Source organism: Brienomyrus brachyistius, chromosome 18 (genome assembly GCF_023856365.1).
Source record: "Brienomyrus brachyistius isolate T26 chromosome 18, BBRACH_0.4, whole genome shotgun sequence".
NCBI classification, from domain to species: Eukaryota; Metazoa; Chordata; class Actinopteri; order Osteoglossiformes; family Mormyridae; genus Brienomyrus; species Brienomyrus brachyistius.
In genome coordinates, this window is record NC_064550.1 from 4,412,795 (window position 1) to 4,433,558 (window position 20,764).

The 20,764-nt window shown below is 43.3% G+C and overlaps 1 protein-coding gene across 2 annotated transcripts in view; it reads left to right on the top strand.

Annotated features, from left to right (window-relative positions):
- Positions 1-790: 790 nt before the first annotated feature.
- atp13a2 (ATPase cation transporting 13A2) overlaps positions 791-20,764 on the top strand; it is a 29,018-nt gene continuing 9,044 nt past the window's right edge. Inside the window, exons 1-16 of one of the 2 annotated variants that reach the window (XM_048983303.1) lie at positions 791-953; positions 9,074-9,135; positions 9,595-9,762; positions 10,404-10,462; positions 10,563-10,632; positions 10,732-10,811; positions 11,208-11,285; positions 11,434-11,503; positions 11,593-11,727; positions 12,363-12,429; positions 13,987-14,118; positions 15,084-15,245; positions 16,349-16,459; positions 16,625-16,671; positions 17,451-17,639; positions 17,894-18,100. In XM_048983303.1, the coding sequence (XP_048839260.1) occupies positions 944-953; positions 9,074-9,135; positions 9,595-9,762; positions 10,404-10,462; positions 10,563-10,632; positions 10,732-10,811; positions 11,208-11,285; positions 11,434-11,503; positions 11,593-11,727; positions 12,363-12,429; positions 13,987-14,118; positions 15,084-15,245; positions 16,349-16,459; positions 16,625-16,671; positions 17,451-17,639; positions 17,894-18,100 (1,647 nt within the window). In that variant the 5' untranslated portion in view covers positions 791-943. Of the gene's footprint in view, positions 954-7,222; positions 7,580-9,073; positions 9,136-9,594; positions 9,763-10,403; positions 10,463-10,562; positions 10,633-10,731; positions 10,812-11,207; positions 11,286-11,433; positions 11,504-11,592; positions 11,728-12,362; positions 12,430-13,986; positions 14,119-15,083; positions 15,246-16,348; positions 16,460-16,624; positions 16,672-17,450; positions 17,640-17,893; positions 18,101-20,764 lie in introns of those variants that run through there. The other variant, XM_048983304.1, reaches the window with a different exon arrangement.

Consider the following 20,764-nt stretch of genomic DNA (forward strand, 5'->3'; position numbering starts at 1 on the left):
TGCTAATGAGCATCAGAACCTCCGTTTGCAACATGAGGTTCCATCCCTGCGAGCATCACGCAGTCAGCCAATCACTTTGATGGAAGACAACATCCCTTACCATACTGTAAAGCGGGTGAAGAGATTTCTCAAAGCTGAGAACATCCAGTTGATTAAAGTTCCAGCCCAGTCCTGATCTAAACTTTATCAAGAATCTCTGGAAGGTAACTGGCAACAAAATTATGGCAAACAAACCCACTTACAGTTACTAAATTGTGGAAGAAACTTGAAGACGAGTGGGACAAAATCAATTGTGGGCACTGATCTGCCAGTCATTGAAAGCAAGGGCTTCTATCATGGGCGTCGCCGCCATTAAATACGTGTCCCCCTCACATTTCATAATTATTCGTTTGGACCCCCCCCCCCCCCAACATTTAACATAAAATATTAGTTTTATTCCAGTGTTTCCCCCTCACATTCAAAATACTTCTGACGCCCCCTGACTTCCAGGCTTCCTTTTAGTTTCTGAAACATATTAAAAAGTTTACAGAATTCATTTGTACTGTAAGGTTCTTCCACACAAAAAAATATATAACTGTTGCCTGATACTTATTGCATGCCGTCTTCAAATTTCTTGTTTTTATATTGGCTGACACTGATGAAATACATCTATTCATATTATAATAATTTTGAATCCGGATAAGTTGTGACTTTGTATTTTAGAAAAAGACTCTTGTTCTCTAATTTGATCGCCTCTGCATGCAATGAGCCTTACATAGACAATATAAGTTTTACGCTCACACAGGACGCACCGAGCGGCTTCGCTCTGCTCGCCCCGCTACGTTGTCCTATTTTGGGGCGGCGTGTTATAGTCACGTGTAAAGAATCGAGCAGCAGGGTGGCGGCGAGCAGCTCGGCAGCGGAGTGCGGGAGTGTGGGGTGCCGGCCCGCATGTCAGTGAAATATGGATCCAGGTAGGGTACACTGAACACCAGGATAAAACTTTTTCTCCAGTATTGCTACCTGCTTTTGTTTCGATTGAATTAGATTTTCCGATTGCATGTAATAACGGAATGCTACATGCATATGTTGTTTAATGAGCCAAGCTGTTTTTTTTCCTTTTAAAAAAATAATAATGGGAAGTATTATAATATGAGCAAAATGAATGTGATCAGAGTTCGGGAAGCAACTTCCACTGATACGGTTTACGATTCTTTATTCCTTACTTGTTATTATCATTAGCTAGCTTCCGTGCCATTTCTGCACTACCTAGTTACGGTAGATGAAATATTTTTCCATGTATGTATTACCCTTCGTTGAACAGTCATTTGGTCATTGACTTATGGCAGAGGCTGCACATTGCGTTTCATGTAAGCTTCTCTGTTGTATGTGCCTTTACCTTCTATCCAGCTAGTTAGCCACCTCTGCGACTGTGCTGGATACCCAGCCTGTGTCGCAGATTTTCTTATCCTCAGGTCTATCATCCTATTTGATGGCGTTTTCGTAAATAATATTCAGCGCTTACAATGACTGTCAGTTGACAGAGTCAGTGTCATTATAAAAATGTTATTTCTGCTAAGAGTCCGCCCCGATTCCCTTGTCGCCATATGAAAACAATGCAAAGGGCTGGATTCGTGCATGCTAAGTCACGTGACACCGAGAATGCTGTCATTTTATTGGAATTACACTTGTAATTTTTGCATGCGTTTTATGTAAGGTTACTGGGGATAAAGATATACTACAAAATATTTTTGCTACAGAGGCAAAAATCACACTTGATGTTTTAAAATTTTCTGTAAACAAAGTAAACGCACCTATTAAATGCACTTCCACTAATAACATCAAAGACTGCTTGGTGGTTAACATGGATTTTGCCTGCTGTTGCAGCGACAAGCTCAATATTTTAACAGTTCCACTGAGCACAAAAGTCACATTACATGCAGTAATTATACAGTACTGAAAATATGCAGTGTCTAGTCCACTTTGCTAGCAAAGCAATTCTCTGTTCCCGTTCTGTATTTCGGGGGTTCTTGTGATGGGGTTATCATCTGACTAGTTCTCACATGGTAATCATAATGAATAGCTACATTTTTTTTAAGATCTAGTTGGACTTCATTGACCCCTTGGGGAAATCCTGGTGCATACAGCAGCAGGAATGTTGTGCACAGACAAACAAACATATAGTGCAAATCAGGCATGGTGCAAAGAGAGTACACAGTGCAGACAAATTCAGAAAGTACACAGTAGACAAATTGGTGGTTATATGTGTAATTAAAGAGCAGATGGCATTGGATTTTCATTGTACAAGATGGGTCACTTGCTGACATCTTATGGCTGTGTGGGAGTGGCACGTTGGGAGGAGGCATTGTGGTGTCTAATGGCAGCAGGCGGGAATGATCCCCAGTAACGAGATTTAGCACACTGCAGTGGAATGTGCAGGTGGCTAAATGTCTCCCAGATAGCACCCCCTGAAGGGGATGGTTAGAACTGTTCATAATATTTCCAGTACAGGTCTAATGACCTGCTGCAAAAAGGCTTATCTGATTACGTATAAAAATATATGCCCCCCCCCGGCCCAGGTTATAAACGATACGCTGGGGTCTCTGCTGCCACCCAGGTAGTAATGTTTACATTTCTGAATACAGTTATGTATGTTATGTTCAGTTAATACACAGTGTATAGAAGAGCATCTATCTATCTATCTATCTATCTATCTATCTATCTATCTATCTATCTATCTATCTGTCTGTCTGTGTCTGTCTGTCTATCCATCCATCCATCCAGGTTCCTAACAGGCCCAAATCCTTTCCAGCCTTTTTTTTACTTATACACTACATAAAATATATTAGTTCTGCCTTCTGATATATGGATGTTTATCAGACAAGTTTATTGTGCTGTATATTAGGTGTATCAGCCGATTGCTCTTTAAGAAGTGGTGGAAAACTTAAAACAAAGATGACTAAGATTATCATATCTGACCAATGCTGTGTCCTTTTAAAATTGTTAAATATGCAGCTTTTAGTAAGTGGTGCAATTATGGAATTATTTGGAAAACACTATAGACTAAACCAGGGATGGGTACAATTTTTGGACCAAGGAGTACATTAGCGGCCTAAATTTAATCTCCAAGTTATGTGTATTTTTTAATGTAACTAATGCCGATGATTTTTCGTCGGTGAAAGCAGGACTGCTGACCGCAAGAGCATCAAAATCCGTTGATAGCTGTGTCTTGACGATCCGTAAAACAGCACAAGAGGTTCTTTCATTTACGATCTGTGACGTGTTAATGTTCATTACACTGAACCTTTAGTCACACGCATGTACATCCGAATAACACAATGGCTTTCTGTGCTGCTTAGCGAATGGAGGCACCCTTTTCACTCTTAACTGAGGCGTAGAATTCATCCAGCTGTAAATAATTAAACTTTACTTTCAATGTTACGTCACAATACATATCGATCAGCTCCATTTGCGCTGCTGTCGCTTAGTCGAAAGTAAAAAGGGGAGTTTCTAACTATTGAAAGATCATTAACTCGCTAACTCACGTTTATCTTGGACATACTTAGCTTAGACTTGGAATACTTATAAGCTTAGACTTGGAATACTAGGGTCTAAGCTTAAAATACTAGGGGCTGTAACCCTGCGTGATCGGACCTAACGACGCCCATGCTTAGAGGTCTTTCAGTTTGAAAAAGGCGAATCGACGAGAAACTAATCCATGCAAGCCTATGAGAGGTTTGTAGTACCGTTGTACCTGATTGTGCGACACATTTAGTATTCAGGAACGGGAAACGGGGGGGGGGCGTGTACTTCCTAGCATTTAATTTGATTTCATTCACCCTCTGTAAACAGACCTTTGCATTTAAATTAAATTGTGTCTCCCAGCTAATGAGTGGCTGATCATCTGTTTCGCGAATGCATTGTGTGCCATCTAGCGGTCTGAATTACAAAGCGCAATATCTAATATCACCAAATACAATAAACAAATACAATATAATAAAAAATATATATCTCATGTCCATCCATCCATCTGATATATATATATATATATATATATATATATATATATATATATATCAGAATTGCAGTAGCAACTATCCATTTACCTGGCCACTTCGGAAACCTACTTTCACTCTTGGTTTGTTCTGAATGACTAACCCCCTTTTTAAAAGATATAATTTAACTAATTGGTAGAATTAGAAGTGGGCTTATATAAAAGAAATTCACCAAATTATCAGTAGATGAATTCATTATTCATGTATGTGTGCTCCTCGCTTTACAAAGTTACGATTTACGATTAGTGTGACCTGATAATCCATGTCACGGAGGACACTGAACTAGCACATGGACAATACTTTATTGATGCCGGGAGATGGCAGCATCCACCCAGCCACGCTTCCAGTCTCTGTAGTGTTGAACAACATATTGTGCGGTTACTTTTTTATCTATCGTATTATATTCGATTTTTTCGACTTAGGATGGGTTCGTCAGAACGTAAACCCTAGGAAAGTCGAGGAATAACTGCGTAGAAAATGTGAGCTCATCATAAGGGTTTTATCGATCTTTGCGACCCTCCATTGTTAGTCCTGTTTAAAGGCATTCCCTGTGAGTAAAATGTTACATTTATTGTTACATTTAGCCGCTTTTAGAGTTGTTAAATACCACAATGTACCAACCTTTTACTTATCAGTGAATATGCCTTAATTTTCAGTTTCACACCATTCACATGATAAGCACTTTCAACCTCATTACCTCTGTGTCCGGGAGCCATATGTTGGAGGTATGGTTTTTGCTTTGCATTTTTACAGTTTTGCATTCTGTTGATAATAGTTAATCTTTGAATGTTTTAAACTAAAATTCTTACATGTAGGCTATCTCCGATAATCATAGCTAAATCAGTGTGTAATCATTAGCTTTATTTCACAATAAGTCATGTTCCTCTGTGATCCAGACATCATCTTGTTATGCAGTCCCAAAATACTCTAGTGTCGTAAGAGTAGCTTATAAAACTGAAAATGCCGTATTTTGCTAGAATATAACTTGGCCATTATTCCGGCAGGAACTTTTCTGACATTCCATTCTAAATCCATATGGTCCCCCCTTTGCAGCTGTAACAGCCGTCACTCATCTGGGAAGGCTTTCCACTAGATTTTCTCGTGTGTCTGTGGGAATTTTTGCCCGCTCTGTTACTTTGTGGCTGAGTTTCTGTTGTTCCTAAACACTTCTACTTTGCAATAATACCACTTATAGTTGCCCATGGAATATCTAGCAGGGAAGAAATTTCACAAACGGACTTATTGCAAAGATGACATCCTATGACAGCACCACGCTTCAGAATGACCCGTTCTTTCACAAATGTTTGCAAACCTGACTGCATGGCTATAAGCGCTTGATTTTGTACCTTTATATCTGTGGCAGGGCGGCACGGTGCTGCAGTGGTTAGCGCTGCTGCCTCACAGCAAGAAGGTCGTGGGTTCAGTCCCCAGGTCAGGTGTAGAACCTTTCTGTGTTGAGTTTGCATGCTCTTCCCGTATTTGCATTTGTTTTTCGCCAGGGGTTCCAGTTTCCTCCCACATTCCAAAAGTGTGCAGGATAGGTTGATTGGCAACTCTACGTTGGCCCCGTAATTGTGATTGTGAGCCCTGTGGTGTGTTGTTCCAGGGTTGGTTCCTGCTTGCACTCATTGTTCCCCAGATAGATTTCGGTCCCCTCTGCAACCTCATTTGGAATTAAGCAGTTATGGTGATGGGTGGATATCTGTGGCAATGGATCTGAATGAAACACCTGCATTCAATGATTAAGAGGTGTCCATATAGTGTATATTTACAAATTTTTTCTTTGTGTATGTGTATTTTGAAACATATGGCTCTTAGTTTGTTACTGCTACTTTCAACATCCATCCATCCATCCATTTTCCAAACCGCTTATCCTACTGGGTCGTGTACTTTCAATATATGCAGTTATTCTGCATGTGCATTAACAGTAATGTTGTGCTTTACTGCAGTTATAGGACTAAACTTATTTTATTTGTTAAAGACCCACAGAGCACACCCACAGTTTCCCCCCAGTATGTCCTAACCCTAACCCTACTGTGCCCCCAGTATGCCCACAGTGTGCCCACATTGCCAGCTTTGGGGCCTGTTTAGGGTCACTGTGGGCAGCCCACTGGGGGAGTGTCCAGGATGCTTGAAATGTGGTGCATGTGTGAGCCCCTCACTATGAGGCCCAGTGAAACAGCAATAGGGTTGTATTGTTGTACTGGTTTCACAGTATGTCACAGTCTGAAAATCGATAGTTATCATACTTATTACTGGTACAAAAAAAATGCAACTAAAGGGAGAATCTCTCCTGCGCGAGCGCATTTCCTTACCCGATCAGCTGCCTGTCAGACTCGGCAGCTGGCCCTCTCGTGTCAAATCTCTTCCAGCGCGTCACTGCGGGATCCGCCTGCCTGACTTGTACCTCGCAAGTCTGCGCATGTAGTCTCGAGCGTGCGTGCACCACGTTACATTTTCTGGCACCGTCTGATCCGTTCGTCCTACCATTTTACGGGAAACCGTTGTTGTTTTTGCACTTGTTTACAGTAACAGCAAAGTACAGTGGTCGCTTTATTATTTAAGGAGAACTGGTGTTAATGATTACGCTGACTGAAAAATACTGTTTTCTTTGCTTGTCAGTTTAAGTGTTCGCTGTATATGATTTTAGAACTCACTCTATCGCGTCTATGCCCAGTTTTTGGATCCACACTATTACCTGAGCATCCCAAAATATTCGTTCATATTTTCATCGGGTGAAATTGTGTTCTGGAAAAACCACGCGTTCACTAAAATATACATAACCAATGTGGAAAATGCGACCGCAAAACTTAGTAACTTACGCCAAACAAAACGAATGAAATAAAAAATGTTACTGCAGACTGCAAAAACTAGTGGTCAGATTGATGTATGACGCTGTATGTCGTTTGCTGAAGAGGGAGATTTTGTTGCTTTAAAGAATAATATGAGCGTTGGTACCTGTCTGTCTCATACAGTTGCTGTCTATATGATGAACAAGAATGTATCAATAGCCTGTGTGTGTGTGAGAGAGAAAATGAATGAATGAATAAATGAATGAATGAATGAATGAATGAATGGCGTTTAACGTGAAAGTACCCCTGACAATTTATGGTATGAAACTTACATTTAAAAAAAATGTTTTATACATTATAGGCCTATTTACCATTTATTTAATGTCTCATTGCAACTTAAGACTTGGCGTTGGTCGTATTGTACCCTATAAGCAGATGTATAAGCACAACACTGTACTGAATCTTAATTTTGAAATAAACCGTTCTGGATTTAAAGATAGACCTCGGCTATGAAAGACATAAATATGGATGTTCATTGCAAATATTTAAAGAATGAAAGAAGCCGAGTGCTCGTTGTAGAATGTAGCAGGAGAGGCGGGCTTTTGCGGCTACACGCTCCCAAGGTAAATTGAGGTGCTACACCGGCGGTTACTGTTTGCCTCGAGAGTCACTTATTATCGTTCTATTTAATTTAATCGATCTGGAGTGAGCCGATTATTCGGAAGACGTGAAGCCTGTAACTCTTAACTAAAGGTAAGTAATTTAAATTATTTACACTTACTGGTCTGTCTAAAACCTGCAATACTGGTTTGTAAGCAGATGCAACCGTCTGTGCTAGTTTTACTCTGTCCAGATCAGACTCCGGTTACTTGGAATAAAAATTAAAGGGTCAAATTAATTAACCTTCAGGGGACGCTTTTGTACAGTATTTGGAATTGTAAAAGAAATCGACGCAATTAGAAATTATGACAACATTACAATATGCCTGAAATAGACGTCTGTTGACACAGGGGAGATTACCTCAAATTTGTAGCAGGTGGGAAAAAATGCCGGAAGAAAAATGGCTCGTCTTTTAAAATTAATTTACAGTGACCTGACACCCAGAAGTAAGTCGCACAGTGTAGTAATATGGCCACTGTGTGTTGTAGGGATACTCGTGAAGGCGGAAATAATGCTGTCGTTAAGAGATAAACCGGACTAAACGCGACACTTACCAGTAATGATATGCTCCGTATCTTACTCGCAGTTAAGTCTGGCTGAGAAACCAGCAAGGCGCATCAAGTTGCATTTAAATTAGTACTTGTAAACTGAGCAAATCGAAATGTAATTCTTTGGTTTCCAACTTTTGTGTCCTGCGTTCTGCGTCGTTTCTACAAGCCCAATGCAAATAAACCCTGGCATAAAACGGAATTACACAGAAAAGTATATCTGAATAACACCAACAGCGACAATAACAACTACTTTATTGTGTCCCCCAGCTAATGAGTCTGAATTACAACAAATTTAAACAAAACGTTACTTTTTTAGGTATAATATAACAAAAAAAAAAATTTCAAGCAGTCAGAACAATACAATTTACAGTCTATTGCAGTAATGTTACAGTGCTCTTTGAGAGACTGATATGTCACTTTTCCCATCAGATTTTATGCTGTATTAGTCAGAATATGCTGTCAGTAATGAAAACAGTTGCACTTAGGCCAGTATGTTTTGTTTTTTAATGAATGAATGCTGACAACAATTTTGCTGTATGATTAAATAAGTCTGATATTGCAGCAGTCATTTAATTCTCCTGTTGATCACCTTTGATGAATCACCAATGTCGTTTCTGTGTAATCAGCATTGCAGTTCTTGATTGCTATTCTTGTAAACGCATAAAACAGGGAAGGAGGACACACACCCTGCAGGGTATGTGGGGAAAACAAAAGCGTGGTAAACCAACCGGTGTGTGTACATAGTGCATGTTTGCCCGGGGTTGCACGCCCAGTGGCGACATACTGCTGTGTAGGAGCACATTTTCCTTTATGTTGCTTAGACGATTCTTTTGAATCATCACAGACCATTTCTATTCTTCATTTTGAAGATGGAGAATAAGCACAGGTGAGGCTGCAATTGGTGGCAAGTTGGTTTTGCGCGTACAGTTTAACTCTGTTAGCTGTCGACCATTAGCTCTTGCTTTATTGCTGTTGCGTAATCCTAGCATATGCTGTAACAATTTAAAGGGACTGAAGTATTATTTTTGATTTGCAGGTAACAGTCAGCCATTACTGGCCGGGTCTGGTGACCCCTGTCACTGCACCATCTCCAATATGGTGTGTTCCCTGCCGACCTCATCATAAAATACAATGCTTCAGTCCTTGGGACATTTTCACCGCGCTGCCATGCTGATGGCATTTAAAGCAGTACATGCACAAGCATTCTGAGATGTTTAATGGAACAAAGTGTGAAATCCATCATAAACGTATTGTGTTCATTACTTTAACACTGATTTTAAGTGATCTAGAATTCAGGTACCAGACAAGCCAAGAAAAAGATAACAATAAAAAATAAATCAGTTTTATAATTCCAAATTGAGATGTTCTTATCTAGTTCATTTCTGTTAAATGTTTTAGCAGCATGCTATGAACAGTGTGTAATGTGTTAACTGGGTTTTTGTTTTGTATATGTATTGATAGGTGTGCTGGGTCATTAGTGTTCTCCATGCCTGGTGCCCTTGTCCTTCTGTGCAGGCCAGCAGCCTTTGCTGATGACCTCCTGTGTTTCTCCCCCAGGATGTGCAGGGTTACCGGCTTGTGCCTTGGCGCGTGTGGCTGTGCCGCGTGTTTGCCGTGCTGTCCGTGGGCCTGCTGCTCTTGCTGTTCTACTGGCGCCCCCGTCTGGCCGTGTTAGCCCGATGTAACCTCTGTCCCCTGGCCCTGGCTGATACTCTACTCGTAAGGGTGAGATTGGACTTCAGGGACCGCTAAACATTAGTATCTGACTTGATTTCTGTAGTTTGGAAATGGGAGCATTAAAAATTTATTCAGTTCTTTCTTATTCTGTATTCTATAATTGCTGTGGTAAACATAGTCAGTGTTATTGGCCCCAACTTTATTTTATACATTATGAAAAACTTAACGAATGTTTTGGTCCCCCATTCAAACAGAGTACAACAGTGTTTATACGAGATGAATTGTACTAAACTCTGTTAGACTGAAGCAACTGAAAGACCTTGGACACTGGAGAAAGTTGTACAACTGGTTCAGTTGTTTGCCTTCCCTGCACTCCTACTAGCAGAAATATGAGAGCTCTGTCTTGCATTGTCAGCTTCATTGTATCCGTGACCGGCTAGCCTGTAGTGTCAAGTAATTTGTGTTTGCATCTTCTTTTTAAGTATTTAATAAGTTTGTCTTGCCAGCTTGTCTTGTATTGAATTTTCAAACTGGAACAGTTCTGTCTTTTCCCGCTACAAGTACAGGGATTTCTGGATAAGCTAATGGGTTAGAGACTGAAAAATGAAGATGGTTTTTTTGCCTTTGGAATGTGACTTGGATGGTTCCTCTGCTTATTGTCCTGTACCCCCCCCCTCCCCCCGCCCCAGAATGCCCATGGGCAGAGCTTCGTTGTAGAAGTACAGATACTGGAGTTGGATGATGGCAGGTAAGCCCAGCAAGGGAAAGTGTGTGCTCAGTTCTGATTAGCTGTGTGATTGCTTTGGGTATGAAGCATACACAGGCGAGTGCGTGTCCCTCCCCCCCAGTACTGAACACCCGGCCAGTGATGTTGAGGAATTTGACTGGAGGGATACAGTGCACCTTCACAGCGAGCAGGTCAGGGAGCTGTTTTTGGACATTGGTTGGGGGCTGTGTGAGTGCAGTCAGTCATGAATTCCTCTTCTTACCATGTTGGTTTTTTTGGGTTTTTTTTAGAAATCATCCCTTCGCTGCTTTATATTTGAGGGGATTCGTTACATTTGGATGATGAAGAAGGGTGCCTTCTGTCCTGTGAGGTAGGATTTGCAGGAGGGGCACACTGAAGGACTTCAAGAAAATCTTGAAAGTTTTAAAACAGTGGTTCTCAAGTGACCCAGCCTGCGGATCCATATTGTTCCTCAGTTATTAAGTTGCTACTCTGAGTGCTTTGTTTGTATTTGTTTGTTTCACCAAAAATGGTGACATTGGGGTCATCAGATTTCTGCCACGGAATCTTGCATCATTTGCCACCACAAAAGTCAGACATCACAAAAGATGCGTATATTTTTTAACCACACGAGCCCTGACCAAATGAAAATGGTTTTGCAACCCAAAAGTAGTTGAGAACCCCTGTTTTAAAACATCGCCAAGATAGCTAAATAATGTTCATGCATTAAAATGGGGCAGAAGTCTCAAAGTGTCTTTCTACACAGTGTCCTCAGTGAGGACTGGACTTCCTCTGACATATACCGCCAGCAGGGGGGGCTGAGTCGCCACGAACAGAGTTCCAGGTGAACGGACACTTCTTTCTTATACAGATGGTCACACAATTATATGTCCAGTCATGCACCTACAGATGTACATTTGCACCTCTACATTCATCTCCCTGCTCGCTCTGTGCTCACGCTTAAATGTGTCCTGTCCTAAATCCGGTTGCAGGAGAAAGGTGTATGGGCCAAACCTCATAGATGTTCCTGTGAAGTCCTGTGCTCGGCTGCTGGTGGAGGAGGTGCTGGATTCCATCCACGTGTCTGTTTCTGTCTGCTGGAGCCCCTTGGTCCTGCTTAGCCCAGCTGACCCTCACTTCCTCCCCTGCAGGTCCTCAATCCCTTCTACCTGTTCCAGATCTTCAGTATCGTCTTATGGATGAGCGACAACTACTTCTACTATGCAGGCTGCATCCTTGTCATCTCACTTATTTCTATAGCCATCTCCCTCTATGAAATTCGTAAGGTGAGGATGGAGCAGGAGCAAGAGCAATCTTTCATATTTTCTTGTGAGTTTAAAATGCAAGGTTCTGGGTGGGTCTGGATCTCAAACAGCGTGGCGCAAAATGCAGGGTAGCACATAAAACATGGTAGTTACACACTGCGTGTAATTTAGCGGCTTGAGTTCTCCCAACTGCACAGCTTTGGACAGTGGGAACAAGCTGGGGTACTTGGACGAGGCCCACTTAGCATGGGGAGGAGAAACAAACACACACAGCAGGGATGGGGTTCAAATCCCCCGTGGAGAAGGCTTGAGGCATCAGTGTTACCCTCTTGGTCGGCATGCCATCTTATATGAACTCCCACATGCAGTCAGTCACTGTGCCAGCGTAATGAACTCTCTACACACTGAGTCACCATGCCTACCTAATATCTCATTATCTTAGGATAAAGGTCATCTGTGCCTCATGTCAATTTTTGCATCGCCAGGATGTATATTTATGCAGATTGGCATACAAAAATAAAGTTTCTTTCCTTTTTGCATGCTTTTTTGGGTCACTTAAGGGCAGGAATATTTGTTGTGACACTAGTGAAATCTGTGTGATGCTCTGATTAGTCACATGAGAGGGACAACTGACTGGTGGGCTGCCTGTGTTTCAGCAAAGCAACACCCTGCGCAGAATGGCTCACCTGGTGGTCAATGTGACCGTCCGCAGGGACTCTGGCGGTGAGTGTCTCCCTGGCCCTGCGTGTCATTTACCTCATCCTGATCCTGGCCCCGAGTGTCATTTACCCACATCCTGATCCTGGCCCTGCATGTCATTTACCCACATCCTGATCCTGGCCCTGCATGTCATTTACCCACATCCTGATCCTGGCCCTGCATGTCATTTACCCACATCCTGATTCTGGCCCTGCATGTCATTTACCCACATCCTGATCCTGGCCCTGCATGTCATTTACCCACATCCTGATCCTGGCCCTGCATGTCATTTACCCACATCCTGATCCTGGCCCTGCATGTCATTTACCCACATCCTGATCCTGGCCCTGCATGTCATTTACCCACATCCTGATCCTGGCCCCGAGTGTCATTTACCCACATCCTGATCCTGGCCCCGAGTGTCATTTACCTCATCCTGATCCTGGCCCCGAGTGTCATTTACCCACATCCTGATCCTGGCCCCGAGTGTCATTTACCCACATCCTGATCCTGGCCCCGAGTGTCATTTACCCACATCCTGATCCTGGCCCCGAGTGTCATTTACCCACATCCTGATCCTGGCCCCGAGTGTCATTTACCCACATCCTGATCCTGGCCCCGAGTGTCATTTACCCACATCCCGATCCTGGCCCCGAGTGTCATTTACCCACATCCCGATCCTGGCCCCGAGTGTCATTTACCCACATCCCGATCCTGGCCCCGAGTGTCATTTACCCACATCCCGATCCTGGCCCCGAGTGTCATTTACCCACATCCCGATCCTGGCCCCGAGTGTCATTTACCCACATCCCGATCCTGGCCCCGAGTGTCATTTACCCACATCCCGATCCTGGCCCCGAGTGTCATTTACCCACATCCCGATCCTGGCCCCGAGTGTCATTTACCCACATCCCGATCCTGGCCCCGAGTGTCATTTACCCACATCCCGATCCCGGCCCCGCGTGTCATTTACCCACATCCCGATCCCGGCCCCGAGTGTCATTTACCCACATCCCGATCCCGGCCCCGAGTGTCATTTACCCACATCCCGATCCCGGCCCCGAGTGTCATTTACCCACATCCCGATCCCGGCCCCGAGTGTCATTTACCCACATCCCGATCCCGGCCCCGAGTGTCATTTACCCACATCCCGATCCCGGCCCCGAGTGTCATTTACCCACATCCCGATCCCGGCCCCGAGTGTCATTTACCCACATCCCGATCCCGGCCCCGAGTGTCATTTACCCACATCCCGATCCCGGCCCCCGAGTGTCATTTACCCACATCCCGATCCCGGCCCCGAGTGTCATTTACCCACATCCCGATCCCGGCCCCGAGTGTCATTTACCCACATCCCGATCCTGGGCCCCGAGTGTCGTTTACCCACATCCCGATCCTGGGCCCCGAGTGTCGTTTACCCACATCCCGATCCTGGGCCTCGAGTGTCGTTTACCCACATCCCGATCCTGGGCCTCGAGTGTCGTTTACCCACATCCCGATCCTGGCCTCGAGTGTCGTTTACCCACATCCTGATCCTCCATGGAGCTCAGACTTACTCATCTGTCTCCCTTTCACCGGCAGAGGAGGAGATCGTGAGCTCTATGGACCTGGTGCCTGGGGACTGTGTGCTGATACCTCCAGAGGGCCTGCTCATGCCCTGTGATGCCGCCCTGCTGGTTGGGGAGTGCATGATCAACGAGAGCATGCTCACTGGTGAGGCACAGATTGTTTATCTATTATTAATAAGCTTTTTCATGTCATATAGTTTGCTTTGCATTTTCAGATTTATTTAATATTTTTTTCTTCTTATTCTTTTGTTTTAACATTAAAGATTTTTTGTTAAATTTCAAAAATCTAATAGACTTATAATGTAAGCAAGTGAATAAATACGAATATAACTAGAGGTGAAGCTGTTCTTTGTGCTGATTACAAAAATCTATGTGCCCATGATTTAATATGCATCTGGAATATTACATTTGAAAAATTGGACTACTATTTAAATAATACTACTCTGTCTGATCATCTTACATTTATTCATGATTTTTTTGTTGTTTTACCTAGAGTGTTTACCTAGAGCTTAATTTTACGTGCTTATTATACAGGTATTTAACCTTCCAGCTCCAGTCCCATCTTAAAGGGGCCCTATGATCCACAGTTAACTGTTCGTGAATGTTTGGGGTCTACTAGAATAGATTCACATGCTTCGATGTTCCAAAAACATGATTTTTCTTATGCTGTCCATCTGTATTCACCCTCCGTCTGGAATGCTATGTTAAAGCCCTACCCCCCGATGAGCCCAGTTTGCTCTGATTGGTCAGCTTTCCTGATTGGTCAGCTTACCCTACACATTCCGCCCCTGTCTTGCAGTCTGCAGACAGATCCTTGCAGGTAGGCGGCCAATAAGGGTTGTGTTACAAGATGACCTCACCATGTCACGGAAGTAAGGGTTGGAATTCCAACAAGGTGTTTTAGGCAGATTAAAGAAGAGGGGTTTCTGTGGTGAGAGTTATTATGTTTGGCATGTAGTTTGGTTCTTATGACTTTGCAGACCATTTTCTTGCACAATAACTTTATAACACACTAAAGGAAAGGGAAAGACCAGAAAAGCATAATATGGCCCCTTATGTTGGTAAATGTAGCAGGCCTGCTGTCTCACTGCAACCCCGCTATTCTTTCAGGTGAAAGCGTGCCTGTGATGAAAACTCCCCTTCCGTTCAGTGCAGGCAAATACAGTCCTGACTCTCAGCGCAGACATACCCTATTCTGTGGTACACAAGTTATCCAGGCCAGGGGGGGCCGCCAGGGGGGGAGAGGAGGTCTTGCTGTGGTCACACGCACAGGTAAGATGTCGGCATATCTACGGTACAGACAGGTTTTATGCATTGCCAGGAGTTCTGTTTGTCAAAGTTAACCTGGCGTCTTGTTGCCTTTTAAAATTTAGTATCTTGGCACCACTTTACAATAAGGCTACCCATATAAAGGGTTTATGAATGGTTTATAATCTGGTTATTAGGTTGTAACACTTTGTAAATTATTAATAGACAATTTTAAACAACTTATAACACAGTTTTCTTTTTATTAATGAGTTACAACCATTTACAAATGGCAAAAGGAAGCCTTATTGTAAAGTGGTACCGGTATCTTTTATGTGGAACGACAGATGATGTTCAGTGAATGCCTTAAACTTGTGTTTGGCTAGAGCCTCTTATTGGTTTTATTACCATAAAAGTTAAAATTACAGTAACTGTTATGTTTTTCTCATGAAATTGAGGTTAAAAATGAGTCAGCAGGTACAGTTGCCATCTCTGATGTTATAGGTTCAAGCAGTAGAGTTTCAATAGTGTTTTGGTGGTGTTGCTGTCAAAGTCCAGTCTTGTGACCTCGCTAACAGTTGATATGTTTTGCTTGCTAATATGGGCTTTCTACCACAAACATACTTTTGAGGTGAACAATTGTATGTTTATATGTGGGCGATCATACACGTTTGTGTGCATGTTGAAATGTCTAGTTTTGCATTGCCATTCCTTCTGTGGTTAGTCGAAGCAGTTGAATGGATACATCGATATAACGTGTATGTTAACATTATAGCGTTTCTGTAGTCCGCTGCACGGAGGACAGGTTGAGTTGCAAAAGGTGATTAGTGACCCATGCTGGTATATCAGAAAGGCATGATTCAATATGTGACAGCACCTGTTAGTCGGCACTAAATTGGGGTTTTGCTGAGTGTCGCAGGTTCCAGGCATGCGAGAAAAGACATGAGAGGAGACCAACCCGTTAAACTAAGCAGAACATAGGGGGAGCCCTCCCCAGTGTAGCTGATAGAATGTCAAATCAGCTCTGAGCCGTGCCTGTGAATCACAGCTTTAGTGAGGGTGACAGATTTTCGAAGCCCTTTCCCATAACGGCTTATGTGGGTTTGTGATTTACCGCTTTTGCCTTTCAGGGTTTTTCACAGCTAAGGGTGACCTGATCAGCTCCATACTTTTCCCTTTGCCAATAAACTTCCGCTTCTACCAAGATTCCATGAAGTTCCTGCTCATCCTTGGGGCACTGGGTAAATTTCTTTTCTCACTGAGTGTAGACATCTATCTACGCAGTGGTGCCATCTGTTTGTGTACTGCTTTAGGTCTTGCAAATGAATGAAATACTCCTGCTATTAATTTTTAATGCTAATGGGTTTTATTTGTGACACCGCCGTACCCCTTGTTTTATGTTACAGCTCTGATAGGCACAATCTACAGCACCGTGATCCTAAGCATAAGCATGGTGAGCCTAACACTACTGATTATTATACTTAACATATTGCTAAGTAAGGCGTGCTGATAGCCCTGTGGCTAATAACTGGAGAAACCCTGAGCCACATGGGGGGGAACATGCAGACTTCATGCCTACGTACCAAGGGTGGGATGCAAACCTGTACCATTTAATTTTATTGGTAGATTCTGTCATTCAAATACATGAGTTAAAAACAAGCAGAAGGATGTGGCCGTGAGATTCCTTCATGAGCCTAAAGCGCTATGTTAGTTACGGTACTGGTGTTTCCTGCACCACTCAAGATACAAAATGTTGCCCTTGGTAGTGCGAGGGGTACAGTTGTCATTTTACAGGCAGTCCCCAAGTTAAGAACGTCCAACTTGCGGACGGACTCGTACCTGCAAAGGGACTGCCAGGAAGCCTGTTGTATTAAAAATTTGAGGTAAATACAGTGGTCCGTAATAATGAACACACGCATTTGTGACGCTTGTGAAAACATCACGCGGCATCAGAGATTCATCACTTTGAAGTATGGTACAGTATCGTATGTAGCTACTCTTATTGTTACTGAATAATAATAATAGTAATTTTATTTATTTTATCTGATCTGTAAGTTGTGAACTATATCAAACAGGTGTTAATTGACCAGTAGCTCCATGAAACTTGCAAGATCAGTGAGCCTGAGACTTGAAACCGCACAACACTCCTTTAAGCATTAACTTACAGCAGTAAGATGTATTCAGCTGCATCTTAACACACTAATTCATACCTATCTGGACCTCTGGCTCCAGACTCCCTGGGTGGAGGTGGTGATCCGGGCCCTGGACATCGTCACCATCGTGGTGCCGCCCGCTCTGCCTGCTGCCATGACGACGGGCACCATCTACGCACAGCGACGCCTCAAGCGTCACGGCGTGTTCTGCATCAGTCCACCCCGTATCAATGTCTGTGGCAAGATATCACTCTGCTGCTTTGATAAGGTGAGCAGGCAGCTGGCCAGTAGGGAGGCCTCAGGGAGGCGTAGCATTCGACTTACTCAGAAGCTGCTTTGCTGGGGCAGTAGATTCTGAATATGTTCCACTTAAAACCCGTACATTATTTTTTCCACTAGCATTTCTGCAGTCTGCCTTGTCTGTTGTCATTAACCTGCAGTTTGGTTCTGCATGCATTTTCAACACAGACATCGTAGCCTCTTGTTCCTGTACTTTACCCTCAACACCTTCCCTGCCCGCAGACAGGCACGCTGACGGAGGACGGTCTGGACGTGTGGGGTGTTCTGGAGGGTGGTGGGGAAGGCTTTGGAGAGCTTGTGCCCGACCCCCGCATGCTGCCTCAGGGCCCCATGCTCTCGGCCATGGTATCCTGCCACTCCGTGGCACTGCTGGAATCCCAGTCATTTGGAGACCCCCTGGAGCTCAAGATGATCGAGTCCACAGGCTGGGTGAGTGGCAGTGGTGACTGTTATGTCCTTGGCTTTGTGATACACTTAGGCCATTGCAATGTTTCATGTTACTGACCAGGGGGTTATTCCACGGAAGTAGCTAAAGAAAGCCAGACTTTCCCGAAAAAGTCAGATTGAAACTAGCGCCATTTCTAAACTTGGCCACATGTCATTCCACTAACGCAGTTCAGCTTTAACTAATCAAGGCTCATACAAGACACACTAGTCTGACTTGCGCAGACCCTGAGATATTTAAGAACCCCACATGAATGGATGAACGATAGACCGATCAAATGAGTCGGAAAGCATGTAAAACAAGAGCAGTGTTTTTTTCTCTGCTGCAGAACAAACGCTACTGATGGAACTGTACGAAAAATACAGAGGTGTAATCGCTAAAAAAAGCAATTCTGTGCAGTGTTTCTCCTACCATTATATTAAGGGGACGCCCCCCCCCCCCCCCCCCCCCCCCCCGCCCAACAGCACCTCCTGCCCCTTCTTTTCTATATAGCGCCAGATCACAACAGAAGTCATTTAAGGTTACCTTTCCTATAGAACAGGTCTGTCCTTTTATTAAACAAATTAAATAACCTTATGTTATTTATCTTATTTACACAACAGCTTGTCATTTTTGTCTCTACACGGTCGCGCGTTTACAGTTCTCCTCTGTTCTCTGTATCGCGCGTGGCAGAGCTCCGCCCCGATGCGCGTGCACAGACACGTGTGAGCACACACAGGTGAGCGTGCTCCCACCAGCGGACGCAGAGCGCGCGTCTGAAAATGTGCCGCATCAATTATTTGAAAAGCAGAAAAAATCTGTGCATTTTTTTTTATTGTTGTCATTAAAAGAAACACATGAACACCATAAATCCTGTCGGCCATACAGGAATGAATGAATGAAGCCCGGGAGATGAATTGCAGACAGATTTAATGCGTAAGTTATGTAAATGTTACAAGTGCCTGGTACAGTGGTTTATGCTCTCGCGTTACACCGCAAAAGTTCCTGGTTCAATCCCCATAACCAATGGGATAACCTTCTGGGTTACATCTCATTCGTTCGGTATAATGTTATTCAGTATTATTTGATCTCCGTAAAATACTTTCAATCGCATCCGTGTGAAATGTTCTGCACAAATAACCGTGTTTTGTCTGTTGCTTTTTACAAATAAACTTTCAAAGTAGACACTGACTAAACAAAATCTAAAAATATCTTCCTGTTCATATTATTTTAACGGATTTTTTTTTTCTCAATTTCAGTCATTGCATTTCATGTTTGACCTTTGTAATATGGGTACGCCTTTATTTTTGATTATTTTGGAATTGATCGGAATGCTGAGACGTGAGTTTTATAGGCTTTATTATATTTGTTGCATGACATGAGTAGTGAGAGCGCGGAATTTCGTCCGACAGAACGGTCTTTTAGGAACCTGTTCCCACACATCAGACGTTCCTTGAGACAGTGCTTAACTAACCTAGTCCAGGAGCAGACATGTTCAATCGCCTGAGTTACCGTGGTAGCTCAGCGGGGTTAAGACACTTTGATGGAATGGAACTCCCACCTAAATGAGCCAGACTTGTTGAAATAAGTCACACTTTCCCTTAATCCTGCTTCGTGGTACACCCCCCAGGACGGCTTACTGACTCACTATGAACAAACAGCAACAATTGATCTTCATGGTGGAAAAACATTGGGGGATGCCCTGGGTCAGCAACAATGCTCAGGTAGGCTGTGGCATTCAAGCAATGATCGATTGGTATAAATGGGCTCAAACCGTGCTAAGAAAACATTGCCCACACCATTATACCACAATGACACAAGGCAGGGTGGGTGCATGGTGTCATGCTGTTAATGCAAAATTCTGATCTACCATCTGCATGCCTCAGCAGAAATCAAGACATGTTAAACCAGTCTACATTTTTCCAGTCTTAAACTGTCCAGTTTCATGAGCCTGTGCCCACTGCTGCATCAGCTTTCTGCTTTTAGCAGACAGGAGTGGAACCTGACATGGTCTTCTGCTATTGTAGCCCATGCGCCTCAAGGTTCGATGTGTTCTGCGTTCTGAGATGCTTTTCTGCTCACCACAGTTCATAATCTGAGTGATAAAATGTTACGGTAACTCAGATTATCACCTCGAGACAGTCTGGCCATTCTCCTCTGGCCTCTCTCACCAACAAGACATTTCCATTTGCAGAACTGGTGCTCTCGTCATTGTACACCATCCTGAATAAATCCTAGAGACTGTTGCGCGCGAAAATCCCAGGAGATCAGCAGTTACAGAAATACTCAAACCAACTTGTGTGGCACCAACAACAGTTCCCTGAGATCACTTTTTTTATTTTTTTATTTTTTTACTCATTCTGGAGTTTGATGTGAACATTAAGTGAAGTTCCTGACCTATATCTGCATGGTTTTATGCATTACGCTCCTTATCTGATTAGATAAATGTATGAATAAGCAGGTGTACAGTTAATCCAAATGAAGTACTCGGTGAGTGTAGGTGACTATTTATTTAGGTTTGTGTCAGTGGTATTTTGTGTTGGAAAATAATATATGTGGCATAAGGTGAAGGGGATCTGTGTGAGAGGTCTTTGTAAAAGCAAATGATGCCTGCTGTGTGGATTATACTTTTCAGTCACATACATTCACCATGTGCATTGTCTTTCTTT